At 34.9% G+C, this 27,358-nt stretch overlaps 1 protein-coding gene across 2 annotated transcripts; it reads right to left on the bottom strand.

Annotated features, from left to right (window-relative positions):
- Positions 1-5,315: 5,315 nt before the first annotated feature.
- On the bottom strand, positions 5,316-26,981 carry LOC136037371 (chromatin complexes subunit BAP18-like). Of its 2 annotated transcripts, none has more exons than XM_065720098.1 (4): positions 26,930-26,981; positions 13,465-13,562; positions 8,652-8,753; positions 5,316-5,599 (listed from the first exon to the last, which is right to left on the bottom strand). In XM_065720098.1, the coding sequence occupies exons 1-4, from the start codon at positions 26,948-26,950 to the stop codon at positions 5,377-5,379; spliced, it is 444 nt and encodes a 147-aa protein (XP_065576170.1). In that variant the 5' UTR covers positions 26,951-26,981; the 3' UTR covers positions 5,316-5,376. The 2 variants fall into 2 exon arrangements, with proteins under 2 accessions (XP_065576170.1, XP_065576169.1); XM_065720097.1 differs by lacking the exon at positions 26,930-26,981 and adding an exon at positions 19,532-19,585.
- Between the last annotated feature and the right edge of the window lie 377 nt (positions 26,982-27,358).

Genomic DNA, 27,358 nt, shown 5'->3' with positions numbered 1-27,358 from the left:
AGCCATTTTGAGTTAGTGCTTCGTACTTACACATGAGTGAGGAAGAGGTCAAATATATACAGCTTCTGAGAAATACGTATGGAAAGGTGTGAATGAGTACATAAGTAAATGAATCGTTTGTTTTAGGACTAACTACTCACAGTCTCTAATGGCTGAATTTGCGATACTGTCAACTGAGTATAGAGATTAAAAATCAAACGGTCAATGCTTGACTAAATATTGTCGGGTTGTATGCTCTTGAGTGTAGTGGCCAAGCAAAGTAATTTAATTACAGAAGTTTATTGCCTTTAAGACTAAGGGGGTATTGAAAAAAATAGAAAAAAGCGATTGACAGAATGTCCATTATCTTCTAATACAGTATCACTTTACAAACGAAGATATTATGATTTCTTATACCCGTTTCGGTAGATACCACAGTGCAAAGAACAGGACTTTTCTTCGTGCTTTTGGGGGCAGATGGAAATGAGAAGTGGGGAAAAATCAGAAATCCGATATCAAAAAGAGCTTTAAGCCCGAAAATTCTACATACAGCATACTACCTCCTAGTCAGAGTGGTTGTTTCAGCTTGTGCAGGAGAAAGTGGCAGGGAAGCTTGTCTAAAAAAAAACTTTTTCGTATTCTGACCATGATCTGCGTAGCGCAGGAAGCAATCTCCTGATTCAATGCCTTCAACACAATGCGTGGTTGGGGATAAATCATCTGACGCTTCCTGCGTTTTCCCCCAGACTTCTACAGGCACCCATTTAAAGCTGGGTCGACTCTGGCTGAGTTTGGCTAGCTCTGGCTAAAGCTGGGTGGACTCTGGGGGTCACACAATTGACCCCCGTTCCAAACCAAATAACCAGCGACACCAGGACTCAAATCCCTGACCTCAGGATTGGTCTGGATCGCCAACCACTGAGCTAAGACGGCTCAAGTTGGTCTTCAGTATATATTATTCTAAAAGCCCTTTTTGTTTTGACTTTATTTTTTTTGTGCGTTGGTGAGAAATGTGATCTACTAATTGAAAGCCGTTCAATACTACTGATTCAAGACAAACAAGTCACAGTTACATTGCAAAACAACTTCTTTATGCCTTTAGTTCAATTTTCTACATTAAATTCAAATGCACAATGGAAATTTTCCCACCAGCCGACTTTTCGTATCCGGAGTCTTTTGCAAAATTAAAGTGGTTTGCAGTGAAAATGAATCTACTACAATCAGGGGCAGATCTAGAGCAAAATCTTGGGGAAGGGGGGTAGTGTGACATGGGCACCAGTGAGCATAACCTTGGGTGACAAAGATGCCAATAATTGACCAAATTGACAAATTTATTCTAAAACAGAGTGAAAATTGAGGAAAAAATGGCGCCAAAAAAATCATGGGGGGCTAGGGCCCACCTTGATCCACCACTGACTACAATTTTCTCGGAAAGTCTATGCTCTATTTTGTCCTAAATTTAAATGTTGAATCATTTTTCTATGGTACCTACAATTTTTTTTTACCTTTTTTGAAGTTTCGGTAATTAAGTCAAAACTTTTAGAAAAATCATTATATAATTCGGAAGGTACGAGAAAAAAATAACTATACTTATTAATTCAGCGTACAGAACCACTTTAGAGAAGTATCCTGTGGTTGTTTCTTTTTTAACCCAAAGCACCCGAACTTTGGGAGAAAACCAACTCTAAAAGTGTAATGAGCAAAAACTGTGAGTGACGAAGAAATTTAAATTGCAAATTCAAAATTTAAAATTGGTGTAAAGAGTTACAACAGAACCATGTTTTCTAATTATTGAAAGAAGTTAAAAGTTTAATGTTAACGTTCATTAAAAATACCACATAGCCTTCTATTCTAATTGCATCACTAAATTTCATTTTAACCAGAAAAAATATTCTTCTTGAAAATGAACATACGAATGATGTGAGTAGCAGTATTTTTCAGCATTTTTACACGACTCTTTTACATAATTGTTTGGTGACTAACCACTAAATTGTATTGATTGACAAAGAATCCTAGTGAGTATTTGCCAATTACAGTCAAAAATAACAACTAAAATGCAACCAACATTTAACATACTCTGTCATAGCCAATTGCATTTTACCAATTCATCAATATTTACCAATTAGCATTCATTCACAGTTCTAACAGTACAAGACATCGTTCTTAGCATATTGAATTAGACAATATCAACATCCGCTCATACACAAACTAACTTGGACTTAGTTCCTCCTACGCTAGCTGGCAGATCAGGAGACACCGTTGCCTCTAGACGACGATCTCTGAAGAGCTTTGGGCCACAGATCTCCCAATGACGTTTCCGTTAGTATCGGTCAAGCGTCACTTTCTGCCGTCCATGGTTTTCTAATACTAGGGAGGACCAAGCACAAGAATTCTTTGGTAAAGATTAAATGTTCTGAATAAACTTGCTTTAATATACACCATCTATGAAATCACTTTTGGAGGAAAACAAAGACAAATTAGCACAAGCACCAAATCTTTTGGTTAACAAAATTTGCATAGATGGACAAAAGTATCATGTAGCTTTTGCCAATGGAGCTGACACTTGCTGTGTCGAAAAAAGGTCACCAGCGTCATCTAGTATTTGTTTCGAATGTTGGAATTCTTGAGTTTTTAAACACCTTCCTGGGCGACAATTTTGGCTCTAAAAGCTCTTCCGAAAGTCATATCTCCTGTGTTCAACAACTTTTCAAAATAATTTCAAGGTACTTGCATGATATAACCCCAACTACTCAAGAAGTAAATTTAGGTTACTCCTAATGAAATGTACCGAAGTGTGATTAAAATATAATATTTTAGAAACAAATTTAGGCTATATATTTGCACATTAGGAGGGGGGAGGGTAAAATAGAGCGGGTCTGCATGTAAAATGTGTTAGCTACAATTAGTCTGATATTACGAAGTAAGAAACATTTTCTAACTTTACGCTGTCCAAATGTTTTACCCCCTCCCCTAATGTGCAAAGATAAAGCCCAAATTATATATTTCCCATCTTTTCTGTGAATTGTTTTTGTCTTGTCTCACACTAAACTGAAAGAAACTAGCAAAAAAAACCGGTTTACAGATGAACAATCTGTAAACCGGTTCATTCATTCAAACGATCAATTCATTCTACAGAATTCGAACGGTTGGTTGGAACAACTCGAGTGGTTGGGGCTATATTATACAAGTTTCAATTTGTACTAATTTAGTTTTGGGAAAAACATCAAAGTTTCTAGAGATATCGGGCCTCTTAATTAATTTGTTACCCTACATTGGTAAAGAGTTAGCTTTTACGCAGTTTAGAATACAGGGGAGGGTAAAAACTCGATTCCGTTACCAGTGCGAGCTAAAAGACAACTGGTCTTGGTTATCCACAGAGATTTACCTAGGCTGACCTGGGCCAATTTTTTACAGACTGGATTTTAAGATAAAACGATTATTGAAAATAAAATAGTTTAGACAAGCTATATTATTTTCCACGAATTACTTCAGCTAAAATTCATCTTTATTGTATTAATATTATTTAGTTTATTACTACATCTCTTATTTTTATATTATATTATTATATATACATATATTTAAAGTACCGGGAGCCTGGCGGCTTTGCCGTCAGGCCCCGGCACTCAGTACGCGGCAGGCTTCTATATATGGATTCTCATTGTCGATTGTCTTCAAACCGCAGACAATTTGAGACAATTTGCTGTCTTTTCTAATTTCTGTCTTTTCAAAGATATTTGATTATTAAAGCAAGTCCAATTTCTAACAACGATTTCTACTTTCTTTTTTAAGGTTTTAGAATTGTTGTAATCCCTTGTTAAAATATATACACATATTTTTGCAATTACCAGTTTTTAATTACCAGTTTTTTGCTGATTACGTAATATAATGTCTTTTCCGATTTTTAACAACGATATGTTCTAAGCTTGAAACTTTTGGTTTTCTTTTTAGAAGTTTTTGAATTGTTGTAATCCCTTCTCAAAATATTAAATCATCATTTGTAATAGTTGCAAAATTTCGTTTTTTGACCTTCCTACTGACATCATATAACCGGTTGCGTTCAAACCTGTAAGCTTAATGACGTAGCGAATGGAATTAATCAAGCAAAAAAATAAACTAATTTTAAAATGTTCAGGTATTTTTATAGTTTGAATTAAAACATTAAAACTATTACTCAGTCACAGTAAATATTTTTGCAGTTTACATAATAACTTTAGCGATTCTGAACAGAACTTAAAATATTTTTTTTTTTACATTTTTTCGTGTCTTAAAAAGAAATTGCTTATGCTTATAAGAAAAGAAATTCGGGAATGATGTTCTTCTAACAATGATTTCTACTAAGCTTCCAAACGTTTGGTTTTCTTCTTAAAGGCTTTTGAATCCTTGTAATCCCTTTTTAAAATATATACAAATATTTTTGCACTTACGAAATTTTTGCTCTACACAATTTGATATCTTTTAATACTAAAGGTCTATTAAAAGATATTTGATTATTACCACAAGTCAGATTTCTAACAACGATTTCTACTAAACTTCAAACTTTTAGTTTTCTTTCTTAAGGTTTTGAATTGTTGTAATCCCTTCTCAAAATATTAAATCATCATTTGTAATAATTGCAAATTTCATTTTTGGGCCTTCCTACTGACATTACATAACCGATTGCTTTTAAAAAGATTTTCTTTTTTAATATTTTTGAACTGTATAATCTTTTGTTAAATTATACACACATATTTTTGCAATTACTAGTTTTTTGCTCTTGACGCAATTTAATATAAACTTCTCCATACATGAAAATCTGCAATTTTTCCACAGAAGTGTGACAACTATGACAAAGTTATTGCAATACTGATGTATAGAAAAAGGACGTCACTTACAAGGCTACATGGCTACATGGCTTTTTTCCTAAACTTCAGGCTCTTAACGAATTTTCTCAAACTTCTGACCAATCTAGATCATTTTTTAGGCCAGAATTTGCCAGGATGTCAATTTTACCGAAAAAATACGGAGCCGTTTTCGAGAAAAAATGCTTACATACATACATAAATACACAATTATTCTTATATTTTGCCAAATTTATTACTATTATCACAGCCTAATTTATTATTTCGGCTTTAGTCCTAAGGAATGCTGATCTCCATTATCCAATCCTATTGGAAATTTCCAACTTCTTAATGAAGTCACCAGCATCTGTTTATAAAAAAAAATAATTTTTTTATGTTTATAAAATAAAAATAAAATAAAATAAAAATTTATAAAATAAAATAATGTTTATAAAACAAAAAATAAACAAATATTGATAAAATAAAAAATAAATTCTATTAAAAAGGCAAACTTCTCTGTATGTTTACCTTGAATTTTAATTATAAAAATTACAAAAGAATATTTATAGTGGATCAGTCTTTAAGTGGTTATAACTTCCGATTCGACAGTTTCAAACTTCATATCATCCACATCCACATCACCCTCAGAGGCATTTAACATATTAAGAGTTACATTCCTTTGGTTATTCGTAGGTTGATGCGGTACCGTGTGCCCAACAAGGGGGATAGATTTCTGGGGAACATTTTGACTTAAACCAGAAGCTTCAAACTGTTTCTTCCGCATAATAGCTTTACTTTGCGCCCTGAAAACAAAACAAATAGGTTAAAACACAAGGTTCCGATAGGGAGAAGTAGCAACAACCTTCTCTAGGGTTCTGCTAAAAGCCCTATGCATATGTGAGGGCCTACTGCTAATTTCAGTCACCGTCCACCCATTGGTCATAGTACCCAGTGTCTGACAAAGAGACAGAATTCTGCTAAAATTACGGCCATTAGAGAAGTTAATCCCCTTGAAGCGTCAGCCATGGTACAAGAAAAAACTCCTGGGGAAGCAGCCTGAGGGAGGAGGTAGAAGTTCTCTTGCTAGTATTGGTTTTAAGGATCAAGTGCCACTTGCCACCAATTACCGGCGAGAGATGAGTGACTCTCCCATCTCTTTTAAGGAATAAGTGTTGTCTTCTCAACCCAGTCTGAATCTGGCAGCTAGGGTTCTCAAAATGGAAGAAAAAATAGAGGCTCCTACAATATCAAGGAAGGTTCTTATGCACAAGGGAAAACGAAACAGACAAGTACAATTGCACAATATCAACCTCGAGGAAGCACTAACTGCCCAGTGGTTACTGTTGCCTTATTTTTGCTTTGAGGGGGGTTTAGAGGCAATGGGCTTTTGTGGCCTTAGCTTTGTCTCATTTCATGACTAAAATCTTTATATCATAAATTAACTGATAGTCCATTTTATAACTCTCGGCCCATTTTGGGGCGTTGGCTGGATGTTGTGTTTAAAATGGTATTTTTCAAGATTTTTTTTTTGTTCGACAAACTTTTGTTAGGTTCTGACAAGAATCGAATATCGCTTCGGCAGCCTGATTTCCTGTTGCACAATAAAAATTCGTCTTCTTGTGGAGGAATATTCGGCTCCGTTCTATTGGAAGAGCTTATCTATAAAGAAATCATTTTTCCTACTGGAAAAGCTTAGTAAAAAATACAAAATAGCGTCCGTTTGAAAGATACGTACTGGATACACCATACCCATGGAATACACTATTGAAATACTTTTTATTTAGGTATCCAAGGGAGTTTCTTTTTCAATGAGCTTTCTAGGAGAGTAGTTTAGATTTCATAGTTATACTTGGCAAATCTTTTATCTGTATAGAATTAACCATATGCCTATAGGTAGAGTACATGTGGCTACTGTACATTAATTTATGTAGCTACTTGGATTTATGTAGCATTACGATAACAATGCAGCATTACCATTGGGCTATGAATTTAGATTATAATGAAAACAGGGGCTCTCGAAGAAAGGCAATACGAACGCTTCTTTGAACACTCTTTCGATTAATAGAACTAATTCATATTTATGGGTTATGTTTCAACAATATTAAATTATTCTAATTTTATATTTAATAATGACATTATTGTATAAATAAAACTAAAATACAAAATATATATTTAACCGGTAAAATTTGTTATCAAGATAGTAAATAAAATAAAAAATTAATTGTTTCGGCTTTACATTTGAAAATCTTTATCCTACAGAAAAAAGAAGGTAACTAGCCTAAAAAACAAAAATATCCACGAAAGTTGTCACCGCTGACAAATTTTGTCTTCGTAGACATCTGTTTTGCCCAGTCTACATGCCCTGTAACCTGCAAGCTAAGTAGACCAAAGTTTCAGATTCTCTTGGGTCACAAACTGGCTCAACCTATTTTTGTCTAAGCTAATAAACTTAAAGGTAAGCTCAAGCCATACGAAAATCCTTACCCATAAGTAAGCGCCACATATCGATATACTAATTTTGTTATCTTCATTAAGATCTTCTTGGTCGGACGAAAATGCCACGAGTATACCTTAAAAGTCGCCAAATCAATTTAACGCATGGTCTCCTAATATTTGAAGAGTAAACATGAGTTTATTATTATTACTATCATTAGTTTGTTTATATAGATTATTTATATTATTATTACAACTCACCGCAGCACCAAGCCACCTGAGACCAATACAGCTATGCACGCTCCCCCTCCATCCCAATCTATTCAAAGCTTCCCATTTACACCTTCCGAGTAAGCTGCCATTTCCTTTAAATCTTTCTTTATGACTGCCTCCCACCCCAACCGCGGACGACCTGCTTTCTGTCTAGCCCTAGACCGGTCGGCCGAAAAGAACAATCTTCGACAATCTGTCAATCTGGCAGTCGCGTGTTTAATGGAACAGCTCAACAGCAGGGGCGTGATTTCGTCAAAATCCAGGGGAGAGGGGCAAAATTTGATCCAATTTTCCCAAATCAAATGAAAATGACAGAAAAAACTGAAAAATGAGTCACATATTACCATAAAGGCAAAGATATACTAAAGAAAACTGAACTGTTTCTCTTGATACTTGAATTACGCAGGCTTGTCTTAATTTTTGATGGGTCTGGAGGGGGAAGTTACCCCCACTCCCTCCCCTGCCACAGAGCAAATTACATCCCCGCTCAACAGAAAAAGGATTATAGATTTGACAAAACTGTGTTAGCACAAGCCTTCCAACTGAATTTCTGTTCAATCTTTCATTGAAGACTTCCGGCATGGATTTTGTCTTTTTGACTGAATTTGGAAAGCTTATAATTAAATCAGTCGTTGGTGTATATTGTGATCATGGGTTCTAAGATGTTGAGTTCTAAGAAAATCAATCAACAGGGAGTTTTGGTGGTGTATTACCCTGAAATCAATATTCTATCGATAATTAAAAGTCGCCTATTCCAAATACATTTATTTCTTATAACTGCTAATGATAAACTACTAATTAGTTCCTCATGAGGTTTGCCTTTTGGATTGTTTTCCCAATTATAGACATTATGAATAGACACTATTGCAATTTCAAAACTTTTGAATTCTCTAGTTTGTTTAGCATTGCTGTACTGTCAGCAGCGCTAAAGAGTTTTAATGCCGATTAAGCGATGCTAAAGTTTTTTTATCTCTTATCAATTTTCATATTCAATGAGTAGCCAGTTCCAACTTAACTGAACTGAATTTCTGTTCAATCTTTCATTGAAGACTTCTAGTATGAATTTGTCTTTTTGACTGAATTTGGGAAGCTTATAATTGAATCAATCATTTAGTGTTGAATCAATCATTGAATCAATCATACACTTACGTTGCTCTTTCCCTGATACGGCCACTGATCAACTCTAGATCTTTGCCAAATTTTGAAACAGCATCATGAAGCATGTTTATTTCGTCTTCAGTCCATCTCACACTGAAAATGCAGAAAAAAACAAATTGAAAATATGAAAATTATATAGATGTCAAAGAAGCACATTACGCATTCATTCAAATTAAGAATAATTGTGACAGCTTAGGGACCAAAATGAGAACTTAGGATGCCGACGTTGACAATGATGAACTAACTAAAAAGCAGGGCAATAAAAAAGCTCATTTCTATCTAGGAAATCTATCTCGAGCTCATTTCTATCTGGGAAAAGCTTGTTCATTTATTTCAAAATTCACTAACTGCTCATCTTGAAATTCAATTTTGATGTTCAATGTCGAAGAGTCATTTTTTTTTTTTTTTTTTTTTTTTTAATTGTAACCAGCTTTTTTTTCCTTCAAAACCTTGACCAGAATCTTAATTCTTATTTAAAAATATACTGATGAAAAAATTCTAAGCAATGCATTGACATACTTGCATCCTTCTTTGATTGGCTTCAAGATTATAAAAAAAAAAAAAAAAAAAAAAAAAAAAAAAAAAAAAAAAAAAAAAAAAAAAAAAAAAAAAAAAGTTACTGACACGGTTGACATTGTTTTTTAGAAAAATTGTTCAAAGTTCATTTGGAAAGCGACTAGAGATAAACTGCAAAATACAGCTCCTTGCACTATTGGATAGTATTAGAGACTATTAGATAGTCTCTGACTATTAGACTATTAGATTAACTGAGACTATTAGATAGCGTAACTAAACTTAAATTTACTAACTGCTCATCTTGAAATTCTATTTTGATATTACTATTTTGACTATTAGATAGCGTAACTAAACTTAAATTTACTAACTGCTCATCTTGAAATTCTATTTTGATGTTACTATTTTGACTATTAGATAGCGTAACCAAACTTAAATTTACTAACTGCTCATCTTGAAATTCTATTTTGATGTTACTATTTTGACTATTAGATAGCGTAATAAAGCTTACTTGTTTATTTCAAAATTTACTAACTGCTCATCTTAAAATTCTATTTTGATGTTACTATTTTGACTATTAGATAGCGTAACCAAACTTAAATTTACTAACTGCTCATCTTGAAATTCTATTTTGATGTTACTATTTTGACTATTCCATAGCGTAATAAAGCTTACTTGTTTATTTCAAAATTTACTAACTGCTCATCTTGAAATTCTATTTTGATGTTACTATTTTGACTATTAGATAGCGTAACCAAACTTAAATTTACTAACTGCTCATCTTGAAATTCTATTTTGATGTTACTATTTTGACTATTCCATAGCGTAATAAAGCTTACTTGTTTATTTCAAAATTTACTAACTGCTCATCTTAAAATTCTATTTTGATGTTACTATTTTGACTATTAGATAGCGTAACCAAACTTAAATTTACTAACTGCTCATCTTGAAATTCTATTTTGATGTTACTATTTTGACTATTAGATAGCGTAATAAAGCTTACTTGTTTATTTCAAAATTTACTAACTGCTCATCTTAAAATTCTATTTTGATGTTACTATTTTGACTATTAGATAGCGTAACCAAACTTAAATTTACTAACTGCTCATCTTGAAATTCTATTTTGATGTTACTATTTTGACTATTAGATAGCGTAATAAAGCTTACTTGTTTATTTCAAAATTTACTAACTGCTCATCTTGAAATTCTATTTTGATGTTACTATTTTGACTATTAGATAGCGTAACTAAACTTAAATTTACTAACTGCTCATCTTGAAATTCTATTTTGATGTTACTATTTTGACTATTAGATAGCGTAACTAAACTTACTCTTTTATTTCAAAATTTACTGACTCCTCATCTTGAAATTCTATTTTGATGTTACTATTTTGACTATTAGATAGCGTAACTAAACTTAAATTTACTAACTGCTCATCTTGAAATTCTATTTTGATGTTACTATTTTGACTATTAGATAGCGTAACCAAACTTAAATTTACTAACTGCTCATCTTGAAATTCTATTTTGATGTTACTATTTTGACTATTAGATAGCGTAACCAAACTTAAATTTACTAACTGCTCATCTTGAAATTCTATTTTGATGTTACTATTTTGACTATTCCATAGCGTAATAAAGCTTACTTGTTTATTTCAAAATTTACTAACTGCTCATCTTAAAATTCTATTTGCTGTTACTATTTTCAGTGTTCCATAGCGTAACATAAACTTACATAACATAAGATTCAAAGTAGATCTTGAATCTACCCGGCATTGCTTACATACAGGAAAAGTTCGTTTGTAAGATTATATAACGTAAAGTCTTCAGTTACGCTAGTATGAAAAGCTCTATGGCGTAATTAGAAAGAGCTACCATGGCCACGAATAGCGTGCAACATTAATAATAATTTATTTTTGACCCGCTACAAAAAATCAAAGTGGAGTACCAATAAAAGAAACAAAACAAACACTACACAAAACGGAAAGAACAAGAAACTAAAGCAAACGAGTAAGGCCACTGTAGGCGGGCAGATACTTATAAGTGGACTGGGGTATTTTGCCAGCATGCTCCGTGAGTTTCGACCCAATATCCGGGAAACTGTAAACAGATATGAGGTTCCTATTTCTGTACCATGGAGGCAGATACAATAGAAAACGGGAAAACCGGAAATAATAAGAACGAATTAAACCGATATCTTTTTTTTATGAAAAATAGGGTAAATACCAGAAAGAAACAAAACCGAATATAATTTAGCAAGAAACTTTCTATTGTATCTACCTTGATTAGCAACAATTTTAGAGTAACTTAATTGGATTTTCTTCTTGCAATCAGCATTGTCGAGTTGCATCGGCGTCTTGGATGTGTCACTAAGTGACAAAAGGGATTTGTTCAAGGAATTCCTGTTCCCGCGAATTAGCCACAGCACAGGCAATTAAATAACTTCCAGCCTTCCAGGTCATTTCTTGAAGGTGGTCTCTTAGGTCACGCTGGATTTTCACTTGGCGCCAGCAGACGCAATCATGCGAGGTGGCGGAACATCGCCAGGAACTGATGAGCCAAACACTGTCAGTCTATTGGCATATGATCCAATTTTAGCACTTTTTGGACTATTTTTTTTTTTAAATTGAAAGCTAAATTAGTATAAACAACATTTTTGAAGGTTTGTAATACTGTTGTTCTTCTTTGGCCCAACAGTACCAAGTATTGAGCGATTTTTTTTTTAATTGTCACATAGGTATTTGGAATGAGAATTATAAAAAATATCCAAGCATCATTAATGAAAACAGACTTCTGTAAGTGCACTACCAGGGGCAGTACAATATTACCTGCCAAAACTTAAAGAATTCAAATCAAGCTTAATTTGAGTTTAATTCTAATTTATTAAGGTTTATGTTCCTCATGCAAGTTTTGGTATGTTTTATGTTTCTACAATCCTACAAATTTAAAATTTCAACATATGGTTTTTCCACCTATAAAATCGTATTTTTTTCAGTTGGCTTTGATTATTTATTTACTTATACAAATATATTGGGATGAGTCTGATACTAATGAATGAAATGACACAACTAGTTTATCATTTTAGTGTAGGTAAAAGCCAATGGCTTGACACAGAATATCCTTTATCAGGAGGAGCACAAACCTTAAAATTAAAATTTTAATAAATGGTTGATTTTATTTATATCCAACCTGAAACTTGTTTTACACAGTTTTTTTTTTTGTTTTATTTTAAACTGTTTTAATTATAGAACGGCTGGGGTTAGGTTATCTTGATGTGCATAAGGCAGTGTACCGGGGATATATCCAGTTTTTTTTTTGGTTGGGGGGGGAGGGTACAAAAAACTTTAAGGAATGCATCAAATATTTATTCATATTTCATTTTTCTTACTTTTTTACGAGTCGGAAAAAAATTTGGGGGTATTAGGAGGTTCAAACCCCTTGATCCCCCTGGATATGGCCTTGTGTAAATGTATAGATCTACTGAGCAATTCAACACAAATTTAAATAATAAATCAAAACACATTATCATATACCTTCCTAAGAAGACCTATGATCAGAGATGCAGGAAATGTCTAAAAGCATGATTTTGAATTTAAATATAGAAGTTTTGACTTAGATTCTATATAAACTCTTGATATATGACTGGTTTATACAAAAAGATTTCGGAAACAGTGTATTGGCATTTGTCGCCTCACCATGGTTTAATTTGTTTGTTTCATTAGTTTTATTTATTTAATGTTATTGTTGTTTAATTTCTTTTTTTTTTGTGTGTAATGTTATTGTTGATTTTTGTTTGTGTTTACTCCACTATTTATCTTTTGATGTAAGTGGGTTATAAATAAATATATACATTCCATTTTAAAGTGCACACCATAGAGGCCGTTTTTTACAGCTTCTATGTATTCATTATCTAATGTTAATTCCCACAAATTAGATTTTGTTCATGAGGCAAAGAAATAAGTGTCCCGAGAAGGTTGAAAATTGCACCCATTACAGGAATAGAGGGACGGATAATACCAATGGGGATGCCAAAATTTTGTATGCCCTCCCCAAAACATAAAATTTATAAAAAAAATCTTTAAATCTATATATAATTACAACTATTTTGCCCCTCTGGGAAAATGGGGTTCAGCAAGAATGATTGCAACTGATATGGTCTTAAAGTTTTAAAAGTTAACTTCAGAATTTTCTTGACAATGCGATGTGGAAGAGTCTGTTTTTTTCCTTAGAGACAAGCTTCGGTTTCCTCCCTTATCAGTTTTTTTGAACTCTTTAATATAAAACATACTTACTTTGTTTGTGATTCTGGATTTGTTGATGGGTGGAGATGCATTGTCAGTTTGGCTAATTCAGAGAAAGCAAAACCAGCAGCTGAGAAAATTTCACCTACCTTAAAAGAAAAATACAACCTAAGTCATCTACATTTCACATATACACAGATGATATACAGAAAGGATACAAGAAATATTGTCCACTTATTAAGCATATAAAAATTTTATGTCACAAGTGTGTGTTCCAGATTATTTCTCTATATGTTTGCTTAAAAGAAGGTTTCACTAGAACTGTCTTATTGAAAAATAATAGTAGTTTATAACTTTGGAGACACATGTTCCAGCCTTAAAAGAAAGGGGTAGGACATTTTTCTCTATCAGGAGGCTCAAATACAATGCAATCTGGGACATAATGTTGTAGCCTACATTTCCAATAAGTCTTTTCCCTGTCCCCTTATGTATATGATTAGACTACTATGTTGGAGCCCGATGACCTAAAGCATGAATTATATCTTCTGCTCTCTTTAGGAACTTACCTTAATTTTAACATAAGCTTAGCCAAGATTAAACAAGTCATGGGAATGCTTTCTTCCTACTCTCTTTGAATTTCTTTATCTTCAACTTAAAAGTATACACATGTGAAGCATAAACAGGTTCCACATACATGAATTTAGGGAGAAAATTTAGGTAAATGGTCGTCTAATGGAGTATCAGACCCCAAAATTTTAGTGGTATAAAAGCAAAAGTTTGTCACACCAGACATACGTCCACTGGAGGAAGGATTCCCATTCGTTCCCAAGATTGGCCAATAAAGGACCCCATCCTCCCAAAAAAAAACTTGTGACCTAAATAAAGCGTAAAAAACGCTATTTGCGTTTTCATCTCAAATCCTCCTGGAAAAATTCTGATTGGTTCTAGGGGTTGGACAGGTGTACATCAAATCTGAATGCGTGTCTTCCCTAAAGAAATTTTGAAAAGAAAGTAAACTAAATTCTAGGCAGGTAAATCCGTTTTGTTTTAGGTAACAGACACCCCCCCCTCTTTCTGGACTTCCACAAAGAGTTTGTTCCTTCCTTTAGGTTTGGAGTAAAACCAATTTCGCTGAAACAACAGAAAGAGAAGCCAGACAAAAAAACTAGCCTTGGGTTTCTCAAATATCAAGTTAGTAATAAAAGGCATAACGGGGAGGGATGAATAATAGCTGTGCATAAGTCTGGATTTTTACAGTGGATTCGAAGAATTATTTCCAAATTGGGCTAAGGAAGTCAAAAGACAGACTAATATATATTTTAGGCAACATTATCTAATACTTTCAAGGAAAAGATGACCCATCAACATCCTCCCTTCCATGGTTAATGAACATACAAATAAGAAATCTTAAAATATTAAACTTTTTTTGTTGTTATTTATGACTAACCAGGGAGGACAACTTTTATTTCATGCTGTATTAGAACTGTCGAACTCTTTGGAAGCTGTAATAATATGTGATGTTGCTTTCTTTTGCTTACTTACTTTTGTTTATTTGCTTGTCTTGCTTTTGCTTGTACGTTTATTTACATGTACCTTGGTTTAATAAAAATATTATTTGAGAAAAAATTACATGGTGTCAGAAGTGGGATCGCCAATCAGCCCCAGCAAATTATTCAGCCTTTAAGTAACGACAGCCGAAAATACAGCCTTCACCATGGATGTTGAACAGCCAAGCATCAACTGGAGTGCCCCATTCCTGGCAGATGAATGGAAGAGATTTGAGAAACAGGTCAATCTAATGTTTGATGGACCACTTTCAGAAAAGACAGAAAAATCAAAATGTGCATACCTCCTAATCTGGACAAGTGACAAGGGACATGAAACCTTTGAAATATTACATTTATGGATGAAGAAAAGAACAAAACTGAACCATACCTTACAAAATTCAGATAATATGCTTCACCAAAGGCAAACGGCTTGTTTGCTTGATTTATATTCCATAAAAGAGAATAGTTAGATAACGATAGTGTGGAAACTTCATAACAGAACTGAGGAGAATGGGAAAAACCATGTACATATACCAACCCTGACAAAATGGTAAGATAAAATAATCACAAAATATAGTGATTGGGATCAGATACACACAAATCAGAGAGCGTCTGATCATGGAAGGAGACTCTCTTACTCTACAAATTGCCAAACAGGAATACCGTCTCAATGAAGTAACCCGTGCACAGGTGTAAACATTTGAAGAAAAGGAATTGCTGGTAAAAAAAGAAACTGACATTATCCAGAAAAGCAAATGCCACCAACCACCTAAGCAAGACGAAAGACACAAACTGAAAGGTGTTACTTCTGTGGAGGAGCATAATCTCCAGCCCATGTGTGCCCAGCTAAGGGTAAGATCTGCACCTAGAACAACAAACTCAACCACTTTGCTTGAATGTGCAAAGGGCGTTAACAATGTGACAGGTGCTACCAACAGTGGAGCTGATTCTGAACAGAAAGACGAGGTGTTTTTACGTGTGGTGGGCCAGTCAAACAGCAGAGATGAACCGTTTATCACACTGAAACTAAACAATCAAACTCCAGTTCAATCGATTGTTCAAATTGGACACTGGGGCTCAGGCAAATATACTTCCTACTAAGTACTTCGACACAATAAAGCCACAACCAGAAATTAAACAAACTGTCCAAAAACTAACAAGCTACTGTGGATCAAGAATCCCAGTCAGAGGGGCATTGTCAGGTCATGGGCAGCTACCAATCACAAGTACCATCAAAGCTATGGTTCTTTGTAGTCAAAACAGATTATGTTCCAATTTTAAGGTTCGGATCAAGTACTGATATGAATCTAGTCAAACTGGTCTTGTATTTGAACAAACCCAAAGAGACAAATATCAACAACACTATTGAACAATTCAAAGATGTATTTGAAGGCATAGGAAAACTTGAAGGTAAATGCAACTTCCACCTGAAAGAAGGTGCCATTCCAAAAGTTTATCCAGCCAGAAAGGTTCCAGCTTCCCATAGAGCTAAACTAAAGCAAGAGCTGAATGAAAAAGGGCATCATTAAAAAGGTTACCCAACCCACAGAATGGGTAAATTCAATGGTAGCTGTTGAAAAGAAGGGTGGTATCCTGATAATCTGCATTGACCCAACTGACCTGAACAAGGCAATCATGTGCCCATTTTGTCCCATACCTACACTGGAAGACGCAACTACAAAACTAAATAGAGCCAAGTTCTTTAGCAAAATGGATGCCAGATTAAGCTATTGGTCTAGACACAGAAGCTCCTTTTATGACGACTTTCAATGCCATCCATGGCAGATATTACTCAAAAGAATACCATTTGGGATAATATCAGCCCAAGATGAATTCCAAAGGAAAAATTGAAAAAGCATTAGAAGGTCTTGAAGATTTGTGGTAACTGTTGATGACCTACTAATCTATGGAGCAGCAATTGAAGAGCACAACAAGTGCCTCCTTGCTACCCTAGAAACAGCAAGACTACGCAATGTAAGGCTTAACAAGGAAAAAATATAAATTCCGTGTCCCAAGTGTACTGTACTTTGAACATATCAACAGTTCTAGCAGAGTAAAACTTGACCCCAAAAAGTTGAGGGCCATCAAATGCCCAGCCCAACCAACAGCAAGGAGCTAGCTACTCTGCGTAGCATGCTAAAGTTTTTAGCCATGTTCATGCCAAAACTCTCCTCAAAAGAACAAGAAACTTCATGGCCTGCAAAAACAGAAGGAGTTCATCTGAGGAGAAAAACACAAAGAAGACCAAGGTAAATAAAAAAAAATCGACAGTGTCAAATCTATCTTTCTTTGACCCATCACGCAGCTCCATTGGTCTCACAGTTGATGCCCCATCCCACAGTCTTGGAGCATACCTGTCAACTAATGGCAATGTCATTGCTTATGCCTCTAGATAACTGAACAAGATGAGAAGAAGTGCTCTCAACTAGAGAAGGAGTTATACACAATTCCACCACTATCTCTATGGCAGAAGGGTGAATGCCACAACTGACCACAAGTCCCTGGAAAACATAGTCTTCAAGCCCCTACAGAAAGCACAAGCAAGAATTCAACGGATTCTGCTACAGATCCAACCTTATGACCTGACACTCATCTACCAGCCTGGCACTGACATTCGAGTTGCTAACACTCTGTCTCGGCTAGATTTGGCAGACACTGATCACAGATTACATCAAGAGCTCAAAATCTATTTCTATTAGCTTTTGAGATTCCTGCCCGTCAGTGATGCAAAGCTAACAAAAATTGCCAAAGAAACTTGCAGACACCCCAGCTCAGCCAACTAAAAAATACCATCAAAATTGGATGGCCAAAAATCCAGAAGCTCTGCAGCAATGATCTCTTGCCCTACTAGACAATATAACATGAACTGACAGTTGACTGCAGCCTCATCCTCAAAGGAGAAAGAATCCTTATACCCAAAAAGCTGAACAACCAGAAACAATAACCAGAAAGAATCCCTTATATCCAGAAAGATATCATTGCTACCCTAGAGACACGTTGCTGCAGACATCTTCACCTGGAAAGGTTCAAGCTACCTGATTCTTGTTGGCTACCACAGCAGGTTCTTTGAAGTGGACAATCTGAAAGATATGACTACAAGCAAGGTCATTCCAAAGCTGAAAGCACACTTTGCCAGACATGGCACACCATTTTCCGTCATGTCAGAAAACGCTATTTATTACACATCACAGAGGGGTGGGGAGTCTAACACCAGGCCTCAAGCACCTACTTCCCACATTCAAACAGCCTTGACAAGAAAACAGTCTAGAAATACAACAAATTATGAAAAAGGCTGGGGAAATGGGAGACGACCCTTATCTTGACTCCTCTAATAAAAAACACCCCAGTAGATGGAGTCACTACTCCCTCACAGTTGTTGATGAGCCACCGGCTGCAATCAACCATCTTCTGTATGCCTAAGCAACTGGTCAAGAAGATTGTAGTTACCCCTAAGTTTGTACAGCACTGCCAAGCAGCACAGGCATAAGGCATGCCATAACCAGCATGCAAAGCTACTGTGGCCACTGCATTCAGATGACAAAGTACACTATAAAAAACATCTAGATTGTATCTGGGAGAAAATAAGTTTGAGAGTCCCAAACTAAAGTTTAGGAGAAAGAGGATGTAGTAATATGCGATGTTACTTTCTTTGGTTTATTTGCTTGTCTTGCTTTTGCTTATATGCTTTATTTCTAGGTGCTGGGGTTTAGTAAAAGTATCTCAAAAACATTACAGAAGCAAAGCTGCCCAACACTGATATTTAGTTATTTTTTAATTTTAAGCATCAAAGCACTTGATTGGTCTCTAACCTTGCAGGCTTTTGGCTTAAGCTAGGAAAATTCCCTATATTTTGTATCCCTAAGGAGTAAATTACCTAAATTTTAGAAATTATGCCAAAAAATTACAAAAAAAAAACACTGTGATCATAGCATTATTGTGTCAGTGTCTTTTGGTGTTTTTTAATAAAACCAATCAATTTAGGATTTGAGCTACTTGTTGTTCTGTACCATTTTTTTTTATTATTATTATTATTATTAATTTTTTGGTTTCCAATGATTTTAAAAATCCGATCACACATTCCTAAGCTGTTATTATAAAAGGATACCAGTCCAGATTTGTAGTAAAACTATATTTTCACGCTGAATACTTAGTCTTAATTAAAGGTTTCAGCTTGTTACTTTCAGAGGAGCCATTTGCAGCCTTGTTATTGAATTATTTTGTAGACTGATTAGCTAAAATAAATTCCAAAATGCCTCTGACACTTAATCTAAGTCACGTATGACTTTTAGGCAAGACATCATTAGTACTTGGCTGTGGTTAATCAAATGGCTAAGACCTTGCATATCTTAATGGAACACATTTTTAAATACAATCTGCAGATTGATATTACTTCCCAGGTTTTTTTTTCATGACATCCATGTCTCTTGTTGAAATGTTTTGTTTATTTTAATTATGTTTACACCCAGGTTTGCTTGCTATAGTGCTTTGCTTCCTTATGCTTATTATCACTTTTGTTTGTAGGTTTTTGGGTCTCCAATAAATTATTGAAAGAGAAGAAGCATTACACTTACTCTCTGATCAATGCTTGTGCGCGGAAGTTGGTTGTTCATTGTGAGAATGATATTGACTTATGCAGTTTTTTTCACTCTATTTTTGAGTACCAGAATCAGTCCTGTTGAAGCCGTCGCTGTGCCAAAAAATGACTTAATAAAGTTGCGTTTCCATTCTACCTTTTTGGCGCCATCTATCTTGACTACGCTAACTGCATTGCACTTACTGCGAGAAGTCACAGTTGGCGCATTGTCCACCAATGGAAACAATCTGACAGGAAAGAAACGTGGATGCCGGGCAGGGAAAAATGAAAGGAGAAGGCGTACAGGGTGTGCTTTTTCGGTACTAGTGACAAGCCGTGACTATTGTTCTGCGCCAAAACAAGTGTTTGAGCGAAACCTGGTGAAAATCAAGATATCCAGAGCACCTAAAATACCGAGTCTGGAGAGGTTTGATGAGACCCCCGTGTGCCCCATCCAGGATAGCCCGCCCGTTCTTAAGCCCGAACGTCCTTTAGCTAAACGTAAGTTGCCAAATATACTTGTGTGTAACGCTAGATCTTTGAACAACAAAATTGATGCACTTGAAGTTATTGCCAGGCAGAACAACGCCTCAATAATAATAATAAGCGAATGTTGGGACACTTCTGACGAATCGGCGCGCATCAAAGGTGACGCAAGCTACTTTAATACGCGTCACGATCGTGGCTTGAATCGTCGAGGAGGAGGCGTTGGACTTTATGTTCGTAATGACCTACCCTCAAGGCTGTTAAGTGAACCTATTGACTCCGACCACGAAATATTATGGACCGAATGCAAACCTACACGTTTATCAAACGTGTATGTTGCTTAGGTCTATTATCCTGAAAGCACTAAAAACAGGAAAGATTTGATTGAACACATTCAGTATTTCGTAGACAAAATGCGCCGCAAGCATGTCTCTCCTGACTTTGTTATTGCTGGAGACTTCAATCAAACTAATAGGCAATGGGTTTCAAACACTTTATATTTGCGACAAGCCGTTACAATACCTACCCATCAAAGTGGCAGCACACTTGACTTGATTTTTACAAACTTGACAGACTTTTATTACGCACCGAGATCCCTAGGACCCCTTCTGAATTCTGATCACTTTATCATCTTCTGGGAAGCCAGTTCGGCAATTCCGAAGCCAAAACGAGTCAAATATACAGTGCGACCACTTACTGAGGACTCGATATCTACATTTGGTCGCTGGATCGGTAATTATCAGTTTGAGGACATTTGCTCTGAATAGGATATTAATATCAAAGTCAATAAGCTTAATACTCTGCTTCAGGAGCAATTTCAGACTTGTTTCCCCGTAAAAGTCATTACTGTGAGTGACACTGATAAACCATGGATAACCAATGATCTAAAGAATTTAATAAAAACCCGTTGTCGCCTTCATATCGCTGGTTATACTGTAGCTTCAGCCAAGTTGCGTAATCATATTGTTAAACTGAACAAGCGCGCCAAGAGGCATAGAATTATAGTATGTGAGGGATAGAATTACTCCCTTACTCACAATAGACCCCCACAAATGGCATTCTTCAGTAAAAAGACTTACCGGTAAGACAACACTCAGAGATCTAAGGCTGCTCAAAGAGGACGGTACCTTAACCTCAGCTAATGAAGTAAATTCTTTTTTTTGCTGACATTTGTACCACATTTCCATCAATCACCAAATCAGAAATTGATACTATCATTGCTGGTGCAGAGATTGAGGACGTATGTGAAGTCTCTGAATTCAATGTTTATAAGGAACTCCTAAGACTGAAAGCGAACTGTGCGTCCTAACCAGGTGAGCTTCCAGTAAAGCTGTTACGCGAATTCGCCATTTTTCTTGCTAAGCCACTCTCTTCTATAATCAACCAATGTTTCTGTCAGCAAGTATTCCCTAGTGCTTGGAAAAGAGCATATGTCCGCGTTATTCCAAAAGTAAGGTGTCCAAAATCTTGTGATCAACTCCAGCCTATATCAGTAACTCTGAACCTTTCTAAAGTTGCAGAAACGTTTATTTACCACAAACTTATGTCACAGGTCTCTGCACATCTAGACCCGTATCAGTATGGATGCTTAAGAGGCAGCAGCACAACTCTTTATTTAGTACGGATGTACCATCTCATTGTCGAGTGGCTCGACCGAGGAAATGTTATAGTCAACCTTCTCCTCATAGACTACTGAAAGGCTTTTGATCTTATTCGCCATTCCGTTGCTATCACAAATCTACGCACCACAGGTGCGCAAAAACATATTCTCCTTTTAGTGATCAATTTTTTACAAGCCCACTATCAGCGCGTTTACAGTCTTTTCCCAGGAGATACCGCCTCCGAATGGGTCGAGCTTACATGCAGAGCCCCACAAGGTACTAAGCTTGCTAGTCTACTGTTTTTGGCAGTGATAAATTTCATCCTTTCCGGCTATGAAGATTTAAGTATGTAGACGACTTGTCAGTGCTACTGAAGTACATTGTTGAGAAGTCTGAGGCTGTCCCCCAATTCTGTAATGAAATAATCAACAACTTTAAAGATGAATGTACTGCAAACAGCCTCCAAATCAACAAAGGAAAGACTAAAATCCTTTGCTTTAATCCCCTGAAGAGAGACTTTGTGCGCCCTTCTCCTCCTTATCCTAGTGAATCTTCGGCAGCAGTGCTTGGTGTCAAGTTTAGCATTGACTGCACTTTCAGCCTTCATGTCGATACAATTATCAAAAAGGCAAATAGTGCGATGCAGACACTTATACTAATGAGTCGATTTGGTTTCTCAGTGACACAACTAAGGATAGCCTATCTCACTTACATTCGACCAATTTTAGAGTATGCATGTCCTTTATGGGGCCCACAAGTCAGTAACACTATTTACCTAAGTGACCAGCTTGAGTCAATACAAAAAAGAGCAGTCAAAGTAATATTGTGCGATGCTTTTACCAAATACAAGTTAGCATTATCCACTTTACAAATTCCCTCTCTTCAAGAGCGTCGTCTCAGTTTGATCCTTGAATTTGGCCAATATCTTCTCAGAAGTGATAAATACAGATCGATACTACCACCAGTTTTAGTGAAACATCAAAGAACTAGGTTGAAGAAAATTGACAGATTAGCAGCACTTCCTTCATGCACAAATCGTTTTTCCAACTCATTCATCCCTTTCTTTGTATCAAAGTATAACAATTGTTGATTTTATCCTATTTGTCTTCTGATTTTTTTGTCATTTGATTTAATCCTTTTTTTGTAAGCACAAGCGCCAATTAGATTTATGACTACGAGAGATTGTGCAAATAAAACCGATCCTATTCTATTCTAGTGTGGGAAAGCACAGGATGGCTGGCCCCCAACCCCCATTGCACTTCCTGGCTGAAGGGCCATGAAATGGAGATCAGCACTGCTGGTTTGAACCTTAAGGGTCTAGTGCTGTCTTACTTACTACTTACTTACATATTTGAAGGATTTTTTTATTCCTTCAATACAACCAAGCTAATGACAAGGCAAATTAAAACCTTATGGTTCCTTTACAATATTTATTTGTTATTATCCTCTACCTTATGGAAACCAAAATTTTACCTAAGAAAACCAGTCAGATAATAATTGTGGAAGATATCCAAAAATTGTATGTTTTAGAATTAGTTGTTACAAAACATTCAAATGCAGAAAGATTTTAAACTTACTAACATACACAAAAATGAAATAAAAACATTAAAACTAAGAATTTATGGTAGTTATTATTCAAATAGAGAATTTTGAAGGTTTTATTTTGATTGTCAAAAATTTTATATTATAGCTCTATCAACAACTCAACTTTTTAAAGAAGTCTTTAGTAATTTAGCCAACAGTTTTCTGTTAGCTTTCCAAAATAAATTCTTAACAAACAATTTTTTTAGGATGCTAGAAACACTGCTAAAAATAAAGGCAAAAAAAATTAAGCATAATATAAAGAATTAAAGTTCCTTTGTTATGCAGTACAAGTCAAAATGTAAATAAAATTACAAACCCAATTAAATGTTCTATTGTTTTGATCCATTAATCACACAAATGAATAGAGTTGTATAACCCAAAATTTCATTGGTCCGATTTAGCAATTAAGCTAAGTTGGATCAGACCCTCCCAGCTATGTATTCTCAAGGTAAAAAAATAGCATACTGCTCTTTCCCATTTTGCTTGTGGTAAAGTTACTCATTTGGCTTGATTCACAGATTCAATACAAGATTCTGCTTGTGTAAAAAAATCATGTAAATGGTTTGAAAAGGAAAATCCTGTACATGGTTCAATCAGCACATCCAGACACGCATGCAAAAATTTCCTTCAGGGGGAAAGGCAAAATTAAAAAATGTAGAATAAGCCTATTATGGAACAAAGATAGGAATTTACAGGGTAAACTAAAAAAGTATCAATATGTGGAAGGGGGCAAGGGCTGACACCTTCCCTTCGTCTCTGTACACATGGTTCTGTGTGTATCAGTTTCACTCAAAACAGTATTTTAGGATCCTTAGATCCCCCCCTCTATACATGTAGATTACTACTCAGTAGAACTTTGCAAAAGTATGATGACAAAAGGAATGACTGTTTGAATCACCACAAGTATTTTTGTTCCCTAACAAAATTGATTTTCCAACGATTTCATTAATTAATTTGCAGGGAGCAGAAATCAATACATGATTTCTGCTTGAGACTAACCTTTCATTTTGCTTGACTCAAGTAAAATCAACAAAGGTAAAAATTAGACGCCTAAGTCAAGGCAAGATAGGCTTGCATCAGACACGTGAACCTGTTTGGTAGAATAGCAAAAAGACAAGGGCCAGTAAAATACAGGAACCTGTAAACACAGGCTCTGTTTCTCTAGCAAATACCAGTTTGTCTTAGAGACTAGCAATGTAAGAGACAAAGTTTTCAACTGAAAAAACAAACTGAATATTTGCAAAATTGAAATGTTTGCATAGCCTTCTTCATAAAGCAGAAGGTCCTTGAACACCAGAGGCAGATTCTTTCAAGTTGTATTATACTGGGTGTACGACTGGGACATAATTACAACTAATTTAAAAGAAAGGTGAATCAGGTACTTTATGTTTGAAATAACAACAGAATCAGTAATAACAAATAAATTTTCTATTCTTTAGAATCTTAATGGATGACCCAAATAACATTTGATCATGACAAGAAGGAAGGTTAGAATTCACAAGTGCATTGAAAGTGTCTGAATTTTAGCCCAGGGACAGTGGCACTTGAGGCCTTGGTTTCCTTACAATGGGGGCTGGTACTCACAGAAGACATGCAGGATGGTTTCCTTTGATGAGAAGCAAGTAAGACATAGCAGACATTAATGTCAATCATGTATAGCCATATCTATTACTATTTATGCTTTTATACTAACTTCTGGCCATTTTCAATTTGAGATGTTACAGGAATTTATTTCTGCTTGTCCTTAGTTTTGATATGGCTTTTAACTTAAAAAAAAACTTTGAGTAGTTTTTATTATTGATTACCTTAAATTGCAATTGCCAGTGAGATATAGTGAAGATGACCTCCTGTAGTGCAAAGACAGAAAATCTTGTTTAAATCTTTGTTTAAAATAGAATGGATTAGCTATCTTAAAAAACAAGGGAATGGTTACATGGAACAAGTTATGTAGAAATGAGGAAATTAACAACTCTCATTGTAGTTGTTGAAATTTCTTCTGTCAACATTATCTCAACCATACATAGAATTTTGGTAAAGAACATTGGGGGAGGTCCCACTGTACTTGATGTTGAGAAATTTTTTATCTTTTGAATGAGTTTCCTAATTAATGAAAATTACTTTTAGGACAAAAAGAAAGAAAGATTGTATGCATAGATAACTTCAAAGACTACACTGCATTTCCAGGACAAAAGTATAACAGTTCAAAATAGGGATGAAACCTTTTAATTGACAATGAACAGATATAAAATTTGAACTGGATATTTCAAACACATATACAGTGTTCATCATCAGCAGTAAAACTTGTGCTAAGTAAAACTAAGAGCTATGACCACTGTCCACCTGATATGTTAGATAAATCTAATGAACTGGAGCCAAAAAGGTCAAGGAGATTTGCTTCTACTGTTGCATAGAAAAAAAATAAGAGCAGTAAGCTACATTTAATTAGTTTATTGGGTATTGATTTTGTTTGTTTTTATTGATGTCTTTTATTTTTACTGCTGATGATGAACACTTTATATGTGTTCAAAATATCCAGTTAAAAATTTAACCTCTGTTCACTGTCAATTAAAAGGTTTCATCCCTATTTTGAACTGTTATACTTTCAAGATTGTATAAAATACAAAAAGTGTTTGCTATCAATGTAAATATGGATTTTAGAATGATTTTTATTTTTAATGTAGAAATGCCAGCCAAATTTTCTTGCATTTAGTTGTGCTCAGGCCTCAGTCTTTTGGTATAAGAGTGTAGTCAGGCCTGGCCAAAAGAAACACTATGAGATTCTGAAAAACTAAAACAATCCTAAATGGTTAAGTTATGTAAGCACTGAAAACATTAATGGTTAATGTTTACAGTGCTAATATAAACATTAACACTGTTTTCTAAGGTACAAAGACATTATCCAAATTGTATACGTTCAATGTATGTGTCTATCACCACTGTTTTGTTCAAAGAGATCTAACAGCAAATAAAAAACATTACCAAAATTAAGCAGTGTAAAAAGGCATGAATAGCCTATAGAACTTGGGCTAGGCCTATATATTAGCAAATTGGGGAGAGGGAGGGGTAAGTAAAGTGAAGCACTTTAAAGAATGAAACAAGTAAGCATTTAAGGATTTTTAGAATTGTTTCAAGAACTTTATAATGTAGCCTATTCTCTTGAGTGAAAACCAATAGGATACCAACCATTTTTTTCTACTTACAAAATCAAAAACAGGTCCATAGAAATTTATTGAAACAGTGATTGTAACAAGAAGAAAATTAACTTGCTATTAAAAGTCCCATGGTTTTAACAAACATTTGTTGTTCAAATGCTTCAAAAAATTCTTAAAACATTCAATCACATGCTTGTTTTCACATGTTTTGCTTAATAAGGTAAAATAGTAGTCTAAGCTAATTTGGAAAACTAAAAACAAAAATATTGGCATTTTTAAAAACATTTATAACCTGGGCTTTGCAAGAGGAGTCTCTATGTTGTTTCTATCACATTATCTTGAGATTTCAGTCTGCAATATTATCTATACTTTTTTTCATCCATGCTTTCCTTTAGAAGCTTCAGACTAGGCTATGCCTTTGTGAAACCAACAAACTATAATAAATCTGCAGGCAAATGAGACAAGTATTTAGCTCAAAATGATAACAGTAAGACATTAATTTTATATATTTATAAAATGTTTAAGAATCGGATTTCCTTTCGTCTCGGATACAAAATACAGTATTGAACCCACTTTATTTGATTGGGTTGTCATTTTTTCAAATATACCGCTTCTTTCAACACTACCTGTTAGAAAATAATTACTATAGCAAATAAACGTTTGAATAAATGACGTTTTATCATGTTAAGCGTTGTTAAAATTATACTGAAAAACTCAGATGGTTTTAGAATTTCTTTGAGTGGGATGTAATATTTTGGCTAGATTGGCATTCCATCAAAGATATTGGCTATAAACTACGTACATATTTGCTCACTTGCCCAAATCCCATGGACATTTTGGGGCCGCTCCTTTTATAATTTCTATTGAGCAGTGCTCGATATGCTGCTATGTCAAACCCAGTTCTAGATAATTGGATAGTACAATATAGGTCATAGTTGTTCGTCCACCTCTTACAAGGTATTTCAGTTCTTTTGACTTGACCGAACGAGCGCACCTGCTGTC

The sequence above is a fragment of the Artemia franciscana genome, chromosome 16 (assembly GCF_032884065.1).
Source record: "Artemia franciscana chromosome 16, ASM3288406v1, whole genome shotgun sequence".
Lineage (NCBI taxonomy): Eukaryota > Metazoa > Arthropoda > Branchiopoda > Anostraca > Artemiidae > Artemia > Artemia franciscana.
The sequence above is the reverse complement of the archived record's forward strand: the minus strand, read 5'-3'. Positions and strand labels throughout refer to the sequence as shown.